At 32.9% G+C, this 13,054-nt stretch overlaps 2 protein-coding genes across 2 annotated transcripts; one reads left to right on the plus strand and one right to left on the minus strand.

Annotated features, from left to right (window-relative positions):
• Positions 1 to 2,080: 2,080 nt before the first annotated feature.
• On the minus strand, positions 2,081 to 2,599 carry LOC112100919 (ammonium transporter 3 member 2-like). Its single transcript, XM_024190791.1, has one exon. The coding sequence runs from the start codon at positions 2,597 to 2,599 to the stop codon at positions 2,081 to 2,083; it is 519 nt and encodes a 172-aa protein (XP_024046559.1).
• An 8,067-nt stretch (positions 2,600 to 10,666) lies between these two features.
• On the plus strand, positions 10,667 to 12,797 carry LOC112100920. Its single transcript, XM_024190792.1, has 2 exons — positions 10,667 to 11,068; positions 12,306 to 12,797. The coding sequence occupies exons 1-2, from the start codon at positions 10,667 to 10,669 to the stop codon at positions 12,795 to 12,797; spliced, it is 894 nt and encodes a 297-aa protein (XP_024046560.1).
• Positions 12,798 to 13,054: the final 257 nt, after the last annotated feature.

Genomic DNA, 13,054 nt, shown 5'->3' on the forward strand with positions numbered 1-13,054 from the left:
TAAATATGACATTAGTATTTACTAGTAAATAAATAAGTTAAAATGTAGTTATATTAACATTATATTATATCTTATCCGATAATAATATAAAATAAAAATAACTAAATAAACAAATATAGCTTCATAAATAGTTAATTTTCATGTACTAATCTAAACGAATGAGATTTTTTTCATTTTGATGTGTTATATTTTGAAACTTTAAATTTATTTTCTAGCTTTATTTAAACAATTAATTTATTTAAATCTTATTTAATTTTAAATTTGATCGGTAGTAAAATTATTTTTATATTAAATAATTTTTTTATTTAGTTAGTTCGTGGATTAGATAGAATTAAAAATTTTCAGTCCGCAAATTAATCCGTAAAATGGTGGTTTAGATATAGATTGGGTCAAATTCGCATCCAATCTGCAGATGTATGGATTGAATTTGAATTGAATTTCACCAATCTATGGATTAAATTTGATTAAAAATTTATAATCCACAAAATCATGGATCGAATATAGATGGATGTCCAATCCGTAATATTCGATCTGCAAACACCCCTACTGTTAGGTGTTATGACTTTTAAGTCAAAGCTGTTATAAAATAAAAGGTACAATTTTGAAATAAAAATTGATAGTATTTAATAAATATAGTATTCAACAATAATTTTAACAAAAGAGAAGATATTATAAGTTTTTTTCATTAAATGACTATGAGTTTGTAATATAAAATCACTTTAATTTTCGTACCACAAATGTGAATGTTTATTAAATAATTTAGGACGGTGACTTTTTAAGCTATAGTTGCTCTTGCACTTTCTTTATTAAAAAGATATTCTTTAGTAAAAAATAACTTTAATACGGTTGTTAATCACTCAAGTATCTAACGTGAAAATACAATCGTTTGATCGATTATTTACTGTAATTAATAGAAGTCCGAAAATTCATCTTTGATGTAAAAAGTAGAGATATACTGTTATCTGTATATATTTAAATTGAATCAATAAAGATTTCACGTTAAAAGAAATAGACATTAATGGAACATGTAGTTAAAGGAGAACTGCAGGAGTTTGCATGTGCTGCCACGTGCTGCACTAAAAAAGCAATGAGACAATTTTTTTTATAAAGATTTTAGCAATTTCATTTCATCACGTAAAAAATTTATTGAATTGATGGCCTAAGCCGGTTCGCCCTGATGCAGTCAGCGTTCACATACGTATGCAATGACTCCAAACAAATAAAGTACAAAAGTTATGAAAGATTCTTAAGATACGTTTTATACACCTTACATTCACTCACATGACGTGAGATTTATTCATTATTTATGTAAATGGATGTAAGATGCATAAAATATATCTTACATAAATTTTATTATGTTATATTTTATATAACATACACAATTTACAAGAACCACATAATTATACGAGTTTTATATTTATATGGTTATTATGAATTGTGTATGTTACATGAAATGTAACATAAGGACTCGCATCTTAGGGTTTACTAAACTCTAAAAGATTTGTAATGGCAGCCACCTGACTTTCAACTTTTTGAGCTTTCGTGGCTTGTCCATGCAAATTATTTTTTAAGATATGCTGGCTCTTGGCTCCTTATTAATTTGGGAAATTTATGAAAATAATTATAAAATTTTTGTTATTTTCATAATTAACCCTCTCAACTTTTTTCTATCAACATTAATCAAATACATGCTTTTCTCCCCAAATTACCCTTCTTTACAAACCAAAAATAACTTTATTTCTCCCCTTTCGTCAAACCAAAGGCAGCTTTCCACTCATGAATCATCAACCAACGGCGACGATAAAAGACAACGATAAAAGTAAAATCCGATCATAATCTATCCGGATCCAACACTAATCGGCATCACATAGTGGTATGAGTTATTTTCTGAACTTGCTCGAGAGTTTCAGTGAACTGCGAGTCGGGGTGAATATGGCGACAGGCTGCCTGTCGCACGAAACTTGGTGCGACAGGCACCTGTCGCACCAAGGCTGCCTGTCGCACCAAGGCCATTTGGTGACCACTTGGTGCGACATGCCATTTCTTCTTCTTACTTTCACGTGCAATATATTCTCCCATTCTAAGCCATTTCAAGCTCACCCTTTGAGACAGCTGGAGGGAAGTCTTCAGCACCATAAGCTGAATTAATCCTAGACTCGTACTTCTCCCCATCCCCCCACAATGCATAAGCTTCCTCTCCATGAATGGCGTCGTCTCCAGTTTGCAACTCTTCATCTGTCAATCTAAGCGGAACTACAATCCTTATCAACACGCATATGACACTGGTGGTGAAAATGTTGAGAGCAATGACAAACGAAATTCCTAGCAACTGAACTCCCATTTGCCTGAATCTTGTAGAGGCGCGGCCGCTCTGGAAGCCATAGGCAAGGCCAATGTAGTGTTCCCAGTCATCAACCAAGTAGAATATGCGGTTAAGTTTTGGGTTCGCAAAGAATCCAGCAAGGATGCCGCCTAGGCTGCCGGCGACGGCGTGCGTGTGGAACACTGCCATGGTGTCATCAACTCGCTTTAGCATTGGGATTTTCTTGTGAAGAACCATCATTGTGTACCATGGAATGCTGCCAGACAACATTCCCATCAGTATCGTTGCCCACCCTTGCACCACTCCTGAATTTACGAGTCCCAAGTTATATTAATATTACTAATACTACACTAAGGTAGCGTTTACTTTTTGGATTGAATTGGGAATCCTGGGGAGTGGGAATCCTAGGATTAGGAGTGTGGAATGGGAGTGAGAGTAGGTTGTTTACTTATACTGGAATGGAAGCATGGAATGGAGATCAGAATCCAATTTATGTGTTTACTTTGTCTTGGATTGGGAGTAAATAGTTTCAAATTACAATTTTATCATTATTTAAAGAATTATAATTTTTAATTACAAAACTAATAAAAAATATATTTAATGAATAATATTTATTTTATTATATTTGTAAATTTATTATAATTATTAATATTCTTAATTATGAACAATAAATTATTAATTGTAATTTTAATATAAAATGAAATGTTATTTTATTTTATTTAATATAATTATATTAAATTTATTATTATATAAAATAATAATATAATATTATTTAGTACAAAATTAATATTTTCTTAGAATAAAGTATTTATTATTATTATTAAATAAATATAGTACTATTACTTTTAAAATAAATATAATAATATTATATTTATTAATTCTCTATTAATATAATAATATTATTTTAAAATAATTTTAACTTAGAATCAATGTAAATTATTATTTAGTTAAATATAATATTATTATTTAAATAAATATAATATTATTTATTTTATTTTATTAATTATATAACATAAAATAAAAAAAGGGTAGAAATGGGAGAGGTGGGAGTGGATTCCCACTCCCACTCCCCACTCCAAAAATGAGTGGGGCCCACGGAGTGAGACTCCCAATCCCTCCCCATTTTAAGTAAGTAAACGCTGGAGTGGGAGGAATCCACACTCCTCACTCCCACTCCAGCAAGTAAACACAACATAAGAGAACAAACCCCTGGTGATTGCTTGTGTTTAGGATGCTTCCTGCACTTGATCACCGTAGTATCATGCTTTGATTTTGATGATGGGCTCATGTTAAAAATTTGAAGTGGTGTTGAGAGATATAAGCAATTCTAAGAAAAAAAATTGGGGTGTAATCGTATGAGATATAAGCAGTGTGGAAACTATAATATGGACATTTAACGACTTACATCACCTTTTACAATTTGTTAAGAAGATTGAATTCAGAACGCAAAAGCAACCCTGGTAAAAGCAATAATAATGACAATGATGGGAGTTTGTTCGGTTTGGTAGAGATGTGTGAAAGAGAGTGTTGGGGGAGAGATGAGAAAGAGGGATATTTTGGTCGCAAAGGTTCTTTTATGGCTAATGTTGATAGAAATTTGTTTGGGGGGCTAAGATGGAAAAAGCTAAAATTTTTATGGCTATTGGTGTAAATTTCCCTATTAATTTTGCCGCCCATTACCTCTTTTTTTATTTTTTCTTTTTTACAGTTTTTCTGATAGGGCCCATTACCTGTTTAGACAGCAAAGAGACGAACCATCCAGCTCAGCTGATAGAAGTTTGAATCTGATTTCTACGACTTGTGTCGAAATTTTAAATTAAAAAATTAAATTAAATTAATTTTACTTATATATGGTTAATTTAAATTCATCATTTTGTTTATTTGTTTTTATTTTTTATTAACCAATAATATATGGATGTCAAAAATACAAGCCTAAGATAAAATGAGTAGAGCAATCAACTACGAGAAAGCTAGCTTTGTAACCAAGCCTCATATTTTTATCATTAAATTTTCAATTCTGTTGTCTTAATGATAATTTCTTCACTGTTTTATTATTACTTTGTGCTTAATTCTGTTTATTGCAGGAACAAACAAATTACATAAATATTTTTATTCAATAAATAACAATTATCTGTGATTTTGTTAAAAAAAAATTATGTACAAAGATGAGAACAAATTAATCTAAATCCAATGTGTACCATCGTATGACCAGAATTAAAGCTAAAAAATTTTGTACCATAAAATTTTACTTGTTGAAACAACTACGGAGGTTATATATATATATAATTTTAGCAACTTAGAGCTTGTTTGGGATGAAGATGATTGGGTATTTGATAAGTCTTTAGTTGTGGGGTAAAGTTTATGAAATTTATAAACATAGTTATTAGAATTGAATAAATTTGTGTTAAAATTAAATTATTTCTAATGCATTCATTTTAAAAATTAATTAATTAAAGTATAAAATATTTTTTTTGAAAAGATATATTAAATAATAAAAACTAAAGTCCAACTGATCCATTTTGTTAAATTCAACTGCTTAGCAGCAACCCCAAACGAGATCTTTGTATTGGTGTGACCATTTTTATTGTGGCAATATCTCGACAATATTGATTATGATATCGTTGGATTGCTGTTACTTGAGCTTCTGTTGCCTCGTTTCTGTAATTTTTTTGGAGACACCTTCTATTTCCCATTGTCGCTCATTAGGTTGGATTATTTGTTTATTAGTCGACATATACAAAATGGTTAGCTTTAATACCTCTAATAAAAAATTTGTATGATTTGATGCAAGATTCATCCAATGAGAAAGAAAAAGAAAAGTTGTATACAGCAGTAGTTGACACGACTCAAAAGTGTATTACTCTTAAGTATAAGAGTATTTTATTATAATATAACCCGGTGAGACCGGGGTTGAACCACATGGAGTTTTAAATATAGTAAAACTAAGAAAATTAATTGTGGGAAAAGAAATTATTTGAAATCAATTTAAAAATATGCTAAGGTTTAGAATCTGATTGCCACACTATATTAATGTGTCGATATTATGTCAAAATACCATACAGATCCTAAGAGATTTATAAATTAACATGATATAAAAATAATTAGAAAAGAATTAAATAAACTTAAAAACTCATTTGAGAAAATAATAATAATTAATAGTTTGAAACGTTGAGCTTCACCCTTCACATCAGCTTAATAAAATTAGCCACTCATATTGAAAGAAAACACAACACTCTTTTTATTTGATAAATTTTTTGAAATATATTACAAAGAAAATTGATACAAACAGAAACAAGAAAAGAAAAGAAACAAAGAAAGAAAAAAACTCTTCAGCTAAACTCTCTCTCGGCTTTTCAAAAATAAGCTCTCCTAGCTTCTGGCCTTCTGCTCTGGCTTGAATCCCCTTGCCTTTTATAGGCAAGGGAATCGTCTTCTTTTCTTTTATTTTATTAATATTAATATTTTATTTCACATTTTACAAAATGTATGTGAATCTTTAAATAATGTAGGCCAATAATGATGGCCTCTTGACCATCACCAACGTGCTTTTGTTTTTTGTTCTTTTTTAATTTTAATTTTATTTTATTTATTATTTATTATTACATTTCTTCAATTGTGTTCCAATAGTTTTTCTTTGTTCCCGCTTTCAATTCCAATTTCATCTTTATTCCTGAAAATATTTACAAGATAAAAATTAACAAATTACGAATTAATTTAACATAAAATATATTTGGGGTGTATTAAAATAATTTAGAAATAATGAACGCATTAATCGACACAATAAGTGAAAAACTAATAATTTTATCCTTATTAAATGTACACTTTTTAGTGTCAATCAGCAGTCTTCATGATTGGATGTGTTATCCCCGCTACATATGGCATTACGTAAGCAAATAATATAGTTCCAATAATGTTGTCTTGTTTTTTGATTTTGAAAAATTGTGTTTACTTCTTTCATCATATTAATGACAACAATCAAATAAAAGTATAAGCATTATCTTTAGCCTAAAGCCTGGCCTGTAAATTGAAGTTATTAGTTTTTTTTATTAATTACGGAAAAGAACTTAGGGGTAGACGACCAGCAAAAACAAATAGTAATAAGATTTCAAATCCTCGTTAGAACAACATATCTCAAAACAGTCAAAGAGAAAGTGAAATCAGGTGGGTTAGATTTGAAAGTGTTAAGGCTTGGTGTTAGAGCTCGGTCATGGGGTGACACTAGCTAGTGGAATAACGTCCAATGGGATGGTAAATTCTTATGTCCCTTCTTCATATACAGTTGTGAATTGAATTCTTGGGTTATTTTTACATACCTCCCCTGAGGTTTCACGTAATAACAGTTTAATAGAAAGTATCTTGGTATTTTTACATCCCTTCCCTGCAGTTAGTATAAAGTTAGGTATAGCATCAGTATACAAGGCTAGAATCATAAAAGCTCATTTAAAATTCAAAAAAACTTAAAAAGTTAATTTTACTAGTATGGGTAAGCGCAAAAAACTTGCTGCATCACTTCATTATCCGGTCCAAATCATTAAACAAAACAAGCCCTAAGAGCCACATCCTTTCTCATCCAGTCATTCCTTTCGATTCGGTGGTTCCACGCCTCTCCACCTCTGCACAGCTCGATGTCGTTGCAAATGGCTTCAGCTCCTGACTCTGTGTCTCTGTGTCTCTGTGTGTGTGTCAATCAAATCCTCGCCGCGTTATCACAAGCACAACTTTTAGTTTTGCCCTAAGTCTTGAAGCCGAGTAATCTTGCGAGCACGACCAGCAACCCTAGTGGTTTGGATTTGTTTTATTTGAAAAAAACTATTTTTTTAGTATGTATTTTTATTTTTAGAAAATTGTTGCTAACTTTATTGAAAATGGAATTGAGTGATGATATTATGCTGGCCTATTTTCATTTTATTAAAATTTCTCGCTTGATTTTCCATATCACTTTACTAAATCATTTTTTGTGCAATAACTATCTAATAAATTATGAGGAAGAGTAGTATCAGTTAGAGTTTTTCCAATTGAAACTCATCCTTGTTTCTATTTGTTGTATTGCTTATTTCCGCATTTAAACACAAATTTAGTTACTGTTTTGGGTGCTTGAAAATTCTTGTTTAGCTCTTTTATGTCCCATTGATTCGTGTACTTGATATTTGACTAACATTAGACATGCAAAATTTTAGCAATTCTTTAGTCAGTTTTGGTTCTTATCCTCGCTTTGACTTTAAAAGTGACAAGAAGTTTGAATCCACTAAATTTGTGTAGAATTTTTAGGTAGAAAGTATATTATGGCTGGATTATAATGGGTTTCGCTTTTTCTTATTAATCTTCTACGATAAGATTTAAATAATATTAGGTAGTCTAGCTAATCTAATGTCTCTTACAATTTAAATACAATCTTTTGGTTTTGCTTTGCATTGCTTGTATTTAAGAATAAACAAAAAAGTTGTTGGGTTGTTTAGTTTTAATCTTATATAAGATATAAGTTGTGTAATATCATGAATGCACCTATGATATCAATAAATGTAATTTTTTAAAATACTTGATTTGATTGTGTTAATTGTAAATAGATGTTTATGTAAATTTTTTTTTTGCAGCTCTGTATACATGGATATAGAGGCTGTTGTAGGAGGTGACTTGCTCACCGTTGCATTAATGATACCAGAGCAGTACAGCTTAAATAAGTTGTGGGCTAATATCAGGGATTTATTCTTTGATCAGCCTATTAAGCATGCCACTGAAGTTAGATTTCAAGTTATGTTACCTTGGGAGACATGTTATGCCACCTTGAAGACAGAATCTGATTGGCAAGATGCATTCAACAAGTTAATGGAGAAGAAATATAGTTGGGCCATCTTCATTATCAAAACCGAATTAGAGAAGTTGAAAAAAGATAGAGGCAACTCAACTTTGCCTAAAGATAGAAATGATGATGATGAAAGCCCATATGCACAGTTCAATGTTATATTGGCACCTGAACCAGATGTGGAGTGGGTTGACTTTGCTGAGGAGAAGGAGTCTACTCTCCCTGATTTAAATGATGAAAGCAACACTGTTGATTTTGCAGCTACAACCCTCATAGTGCAAGATTTATATGAAAGCATGGTAACAGTGGGGCTTGATGACAACACACATGTTGAAGAACTTAAACCTGAAAAAAAATATATATGATATGGACGTTGGCAGTGAAGGAGACCTAAATCAGTTTGAAGTTGATGAGCTTGATGATGCCTTAGATGACGATCAATCTGGAGATGATAGTGGTACTGAATCGGATCACAATAATAGTGAGGATGCTCAAGAAGCTTGCCGTAAATATGAGCAAAACTCAAGGGGTTTTGAGTTTGCAGCTGACGATGAGAAAATTATACTTAAGCCTGGTCAACTGTTTAAGAATGTGGATGAATTCAGGAAGGTTGTTAAGGTATTTGCGATAAAAAATGGCTTTAGACTTAAAAGAGTAAAGAATGAGAAGTCAATAGTTACACTTTGTTGTGCTGTTGAGGGCTGTAAATGGAGGATACATGCAAGTCCAAACTAGAATAAGAGGCATTTTTAGATCAAGAGACACTGTTCAGAACACAGCTATGCAAGAAATAGTGAAAACTATGAGGTAACCTCAACCTGGATAGGTATTACCTTTCTTCATTTATTTAGAGCTAACACCACTACAAGAAAACTGGCAATAGATGACACACGCTTGTTGACGGATTCTGCGTGGGTCATAGTTGTGATATATTTTTGGCTATCATATATTCATGACCGATTTGTGATGGACTCGTGATAGAAAAAGAGTCTGTCAAGAATATATGATGTCTTTGTGATACAAATTTAAACGTCAATAAGTCTTGATAGAAATTTAACGTTGACTTAATTTTGGCGCGTTTTTGACCGAAACTTTTGGTGTTATTTAAAATAAAATAGTACACGAAGGAAGAGATGTCGTCGTTTTAGCGAAGTTCGAACCACGACGTTTTGTACATAAATATAAAATATTATATTTTAAAACTTTTTATTATAAAATAAAATTAAAAAACATGAAACGCACCGTTTTGGTGCTGAGTTTCACTTCTTCAATCCTTAATTTTTTCTAAGTATCAACACATACAATTCACAAACATACAGAGAGTATGGGGTAGGGCTAAAATCTCGGTGGTGGTCATCTTGCCATCATCTTACCCTCTTATATTGACTTCCTTTTTGCTATCATCTTACCAAAATCTTGGCCGTCGTCATCTTGCCATCGTCTTCCTAACGTATTGGTTACCGATTGCGTTGAGAAATTGAGTGGGTGAATGTGCATTTTGTGTTATCACCATCGTCTTCTTCTCCATCGTGTTCCTCGCCATTGTTTTCTGTCCTCATCTTGCTATCTTCCTCACCGTCATTTTTTGAAAGCCCTTGGTATGATTTCTATTCTGTCTTTATTTTGCATGTTGTTTGTTTTGCACAGATCTAAGTTAAATAAATTAATTCTAAAAATAATGTAACGAGAAAACCTAATTAAAAAAATTGATTAGTTAATTTATTGAAAGAGAGCAAAGAATGTAGGTTGTTAGTGTTAGCAGTAGTAGAAGCAACAGTAGCGTAGCAGGAGTGAAGTAGATTTTAGAGATGAATGATTAGAGAAAAGGGATAATTATTTTGCAGCAGTAGTACTACTAGTAGCAGGAGCAAGAGCCAAATAATTTGCCTATTGTAGTAAATTTGCATGTCTAGGGTTAATTTTTCATTAAAGTTTGGGGTTATTAGGAAATGAGTGAAGTAGCAGTACTTTTTTTTTTGCAACAAATTTATACTTAGAACCTAATTTACCTTCTGATGCAAAATTGTATTTTATTTTATTGAAAAGGGTATCTGTGTTTTTGTTGACTCTGTGTTTTTATTGAAGGAGCTTGCTGCCACCTCTTTTGTTGCAGAGTTTGCTGTATCTCTTTTGCTGGAACAGTCTGCTATAGAGGAATTAATTTGACCTGGTAAATAAATTGCACTTCTTTATTTTAGAGTTTTGAGTTCGTTAGTTAATTTATAGATGTATGAAATATGTTTAATATTATGGTCCTTTATATGATAGCATGACCTGAAGTTGTATTAGGCTTGATTTTAATGTTGTATTTATTTACTGCTGTAATGATTTTGAATACTACAATGTGTTTAAGTACTTGTATTTTGTGTTGTGACTATTATAATGTGTGGGGTCAAAATTTGTTATTTTGTTTATGTTGCAATAAGGGTATTTAAAGTGGTGTGAATTTGTACTTTGCTTAGATGAATTGGTAATATATTCTGATATTTTATTTATTTGTAACCTGCTTGATGTGTCAGGATCGGAACTAATTGAAACTGAAAATGGATAAGTCTTGGGTTCATTGTAGTAAAATGTCAAGTGAGTATGAAGATGGGGTTGAAGAATTTATGAAGTTTGCTGTTGGTAATTCTGAAGGCAGTAGCGTCATTAAATGTTCGTGTACTAAATGTATGAATTTATCCTTCCGTACACATAAGGTTGTTCGTGAACATTTGTATTTTCATGGATTTGATGTTTTTTTCACAACCTGGAGTTGGCATGGAGAAGATGCCAATGACACACCACTTCCTAATGTAGATGTAGATGTTCCATTTGAGTTTATAGACCATGATGACGGTAACACAGTAGATATGGTTAACGATGCTTATAGGGATTATGCTGTAGATCCTAAAGTATTTAAAGAACTTCTAGAACAAGCTGAGAAGCCTTTGTACCCAGTAGGGGTGGGCATTTTCCACTTCAGTTCTAAAAAACTCAAACCAAATTGAACCGAATTTTAGAACCAAACCAAAATATTTCGATTCGGTTCGGTTCGGTTCTAAATTTCGGTTCGGTTTGGTTCGGTTCGCACATTGAAGTAACCAATTCCAGTGGCATGAGCAACAATGCAGTATGCATATGAATTATGATGCTTAAACTGTGAGAAGAGAAAATCTAAAAGAAATTGAAAAACTAGTCTACAAATTTTTAAAGCCACAACCACTAACATAGAATCTCATCGTTTTCTCATAACTTATACAATTCCACACTGCCAGCAATTCCACACTATTTTACTTGTACAATTTGACACATATACAATTATACAATTCCACACTGCCAATTAATAATCTTCTCTGTGTGAAAACTAAAAAATCTTGGCCTCACTGTCACTGGCAACATCATCAACAACAACAACAAAGTGCCAACAACCGATATACACCAACACCTCCACAAATTTAACCCCACATAAACTTCAATTCAAACACAGAGGCCACAACATGGATTAACAAAAAAAGATAACCTGCAGCAGTGAAGATTAAAGACTCGGGTTGATGGCAGGAGGTTTGGACCTGGGAGCATATGTACCTTTCAGATGCTGCAGCAACCAAGATAAGGGTTACCGACGGCGTCACTGTGCTTGAGGGGAGGGGCTGTGCTAGGCATTGACCGTGGTGTGAGGCGAGGGAGAGACGCGATGAAGAGACCGAGAGGGGCTGAGCCGAACCGCACCATGCACGCACAGAGGGGGAAGATACAGCTAAGGGGTGGTGCCGCCGTTGAGGAGCTCCGCTGTTGAGGAGCAGCGCCGTGAGGAGAGAGAGATGCGAGGGAGAGGCGCGAGGGAGAGAGGCAAGGGCAACAGTATGCAATCGTGATTTAGGGATTTGAATTTTTGTGATTGGAATTTGATTTTAAATTTATTATTTCACTTTAAAGTTTAAATATTTTGTAATTAAATTGAACCGAACCGATCGGTTTTTCGATTTAGTTCGGTTTTGAACCGAACCGAATTAAAACCAATCGGTTCAGTATTTTTTAAACCATTCGGTTTTTGCTCATAGAACCGAACCGAACCGAACCAAATTTTTCGGTTCGGTTCAGTTCGGTTTGGCAAAAACCGAACCGTTTGCCCACCCCTAGTACCCAGGATGCATAAATTTCACTAAGTTAGACACTTTGGTTAGCTTGTTCAATATAAAGGGTAAATTTGGGTGGTCCGACACAAGTTTTACTGAGTTATTAAGTCTTCTAGCCAAGTTGCTGCCTGAAAGTAATGAAATTCTCGTGTCTATGTACAAGGCCAAAAAGACAATGTCCACTTTAGGCTTAGAATATCTGAAAATACATGCTTGCCCAAATAATTGCATACTTTACAGAAAAGAGTATGAAGGGCTGTCTGACTGTCCTAATTGTGGTTTATCTAGATGGAAAAAAAAGGATGGTAGTGTTGACCAATATAGGAAAGGGGTTCCTGTGAAGGTTTTATGGTATTTTCCACCCATACCTAGATTTAAACGCATGTTTCAGTCTTCAGAAACTGCCAAGGACTTGACTTGGAATGCAAATGAGAGAGTCGATGATGGTAAGCTCCAACATCCGGCAGACTCGCCATCATGGAAATTAGTAGATAACAAATGGCCTACATTTGCATTAGATCCTAGAAATCTTCATCTTGCATTAGCAGCTGATTGAATAAATCCACATAGCTCTCTTAGTAGTACATATAGTTGTTGGCCAATTATTCTTATAACTTATAATCTTCCTCTGTGGTTGTTTATGAAACGAAAATTCATGATGTTGTCCCTACTGATTTCTGGTCCTTAACAACCGGGCAACAACATCGATGTGTACTTGGCACCTTTGATAGAAGATTTACAAACTTTGTGGGCAGTTGGGGTAGATGCTTATGATGCCTACAGGAAGGAGTTCTTTAATTTGCGGGCTATGTT

The sequence above is a fragment of the Citrus clementina genome, unplaced genomic scaffold, assembly GCF_000493195.1.
Source record: "Citrus clementina cultivar Clemenules unplaced genomic scaffold, Citrus_clementina_v1.0 scaffold_2, whole genome shotgun sequence".
NCBI lineage: Eukaryota > Viridiplantae > Streptophyta > Magnoliopsida > Sapindales > Rutaceae > Citrus > Citrus x clementina.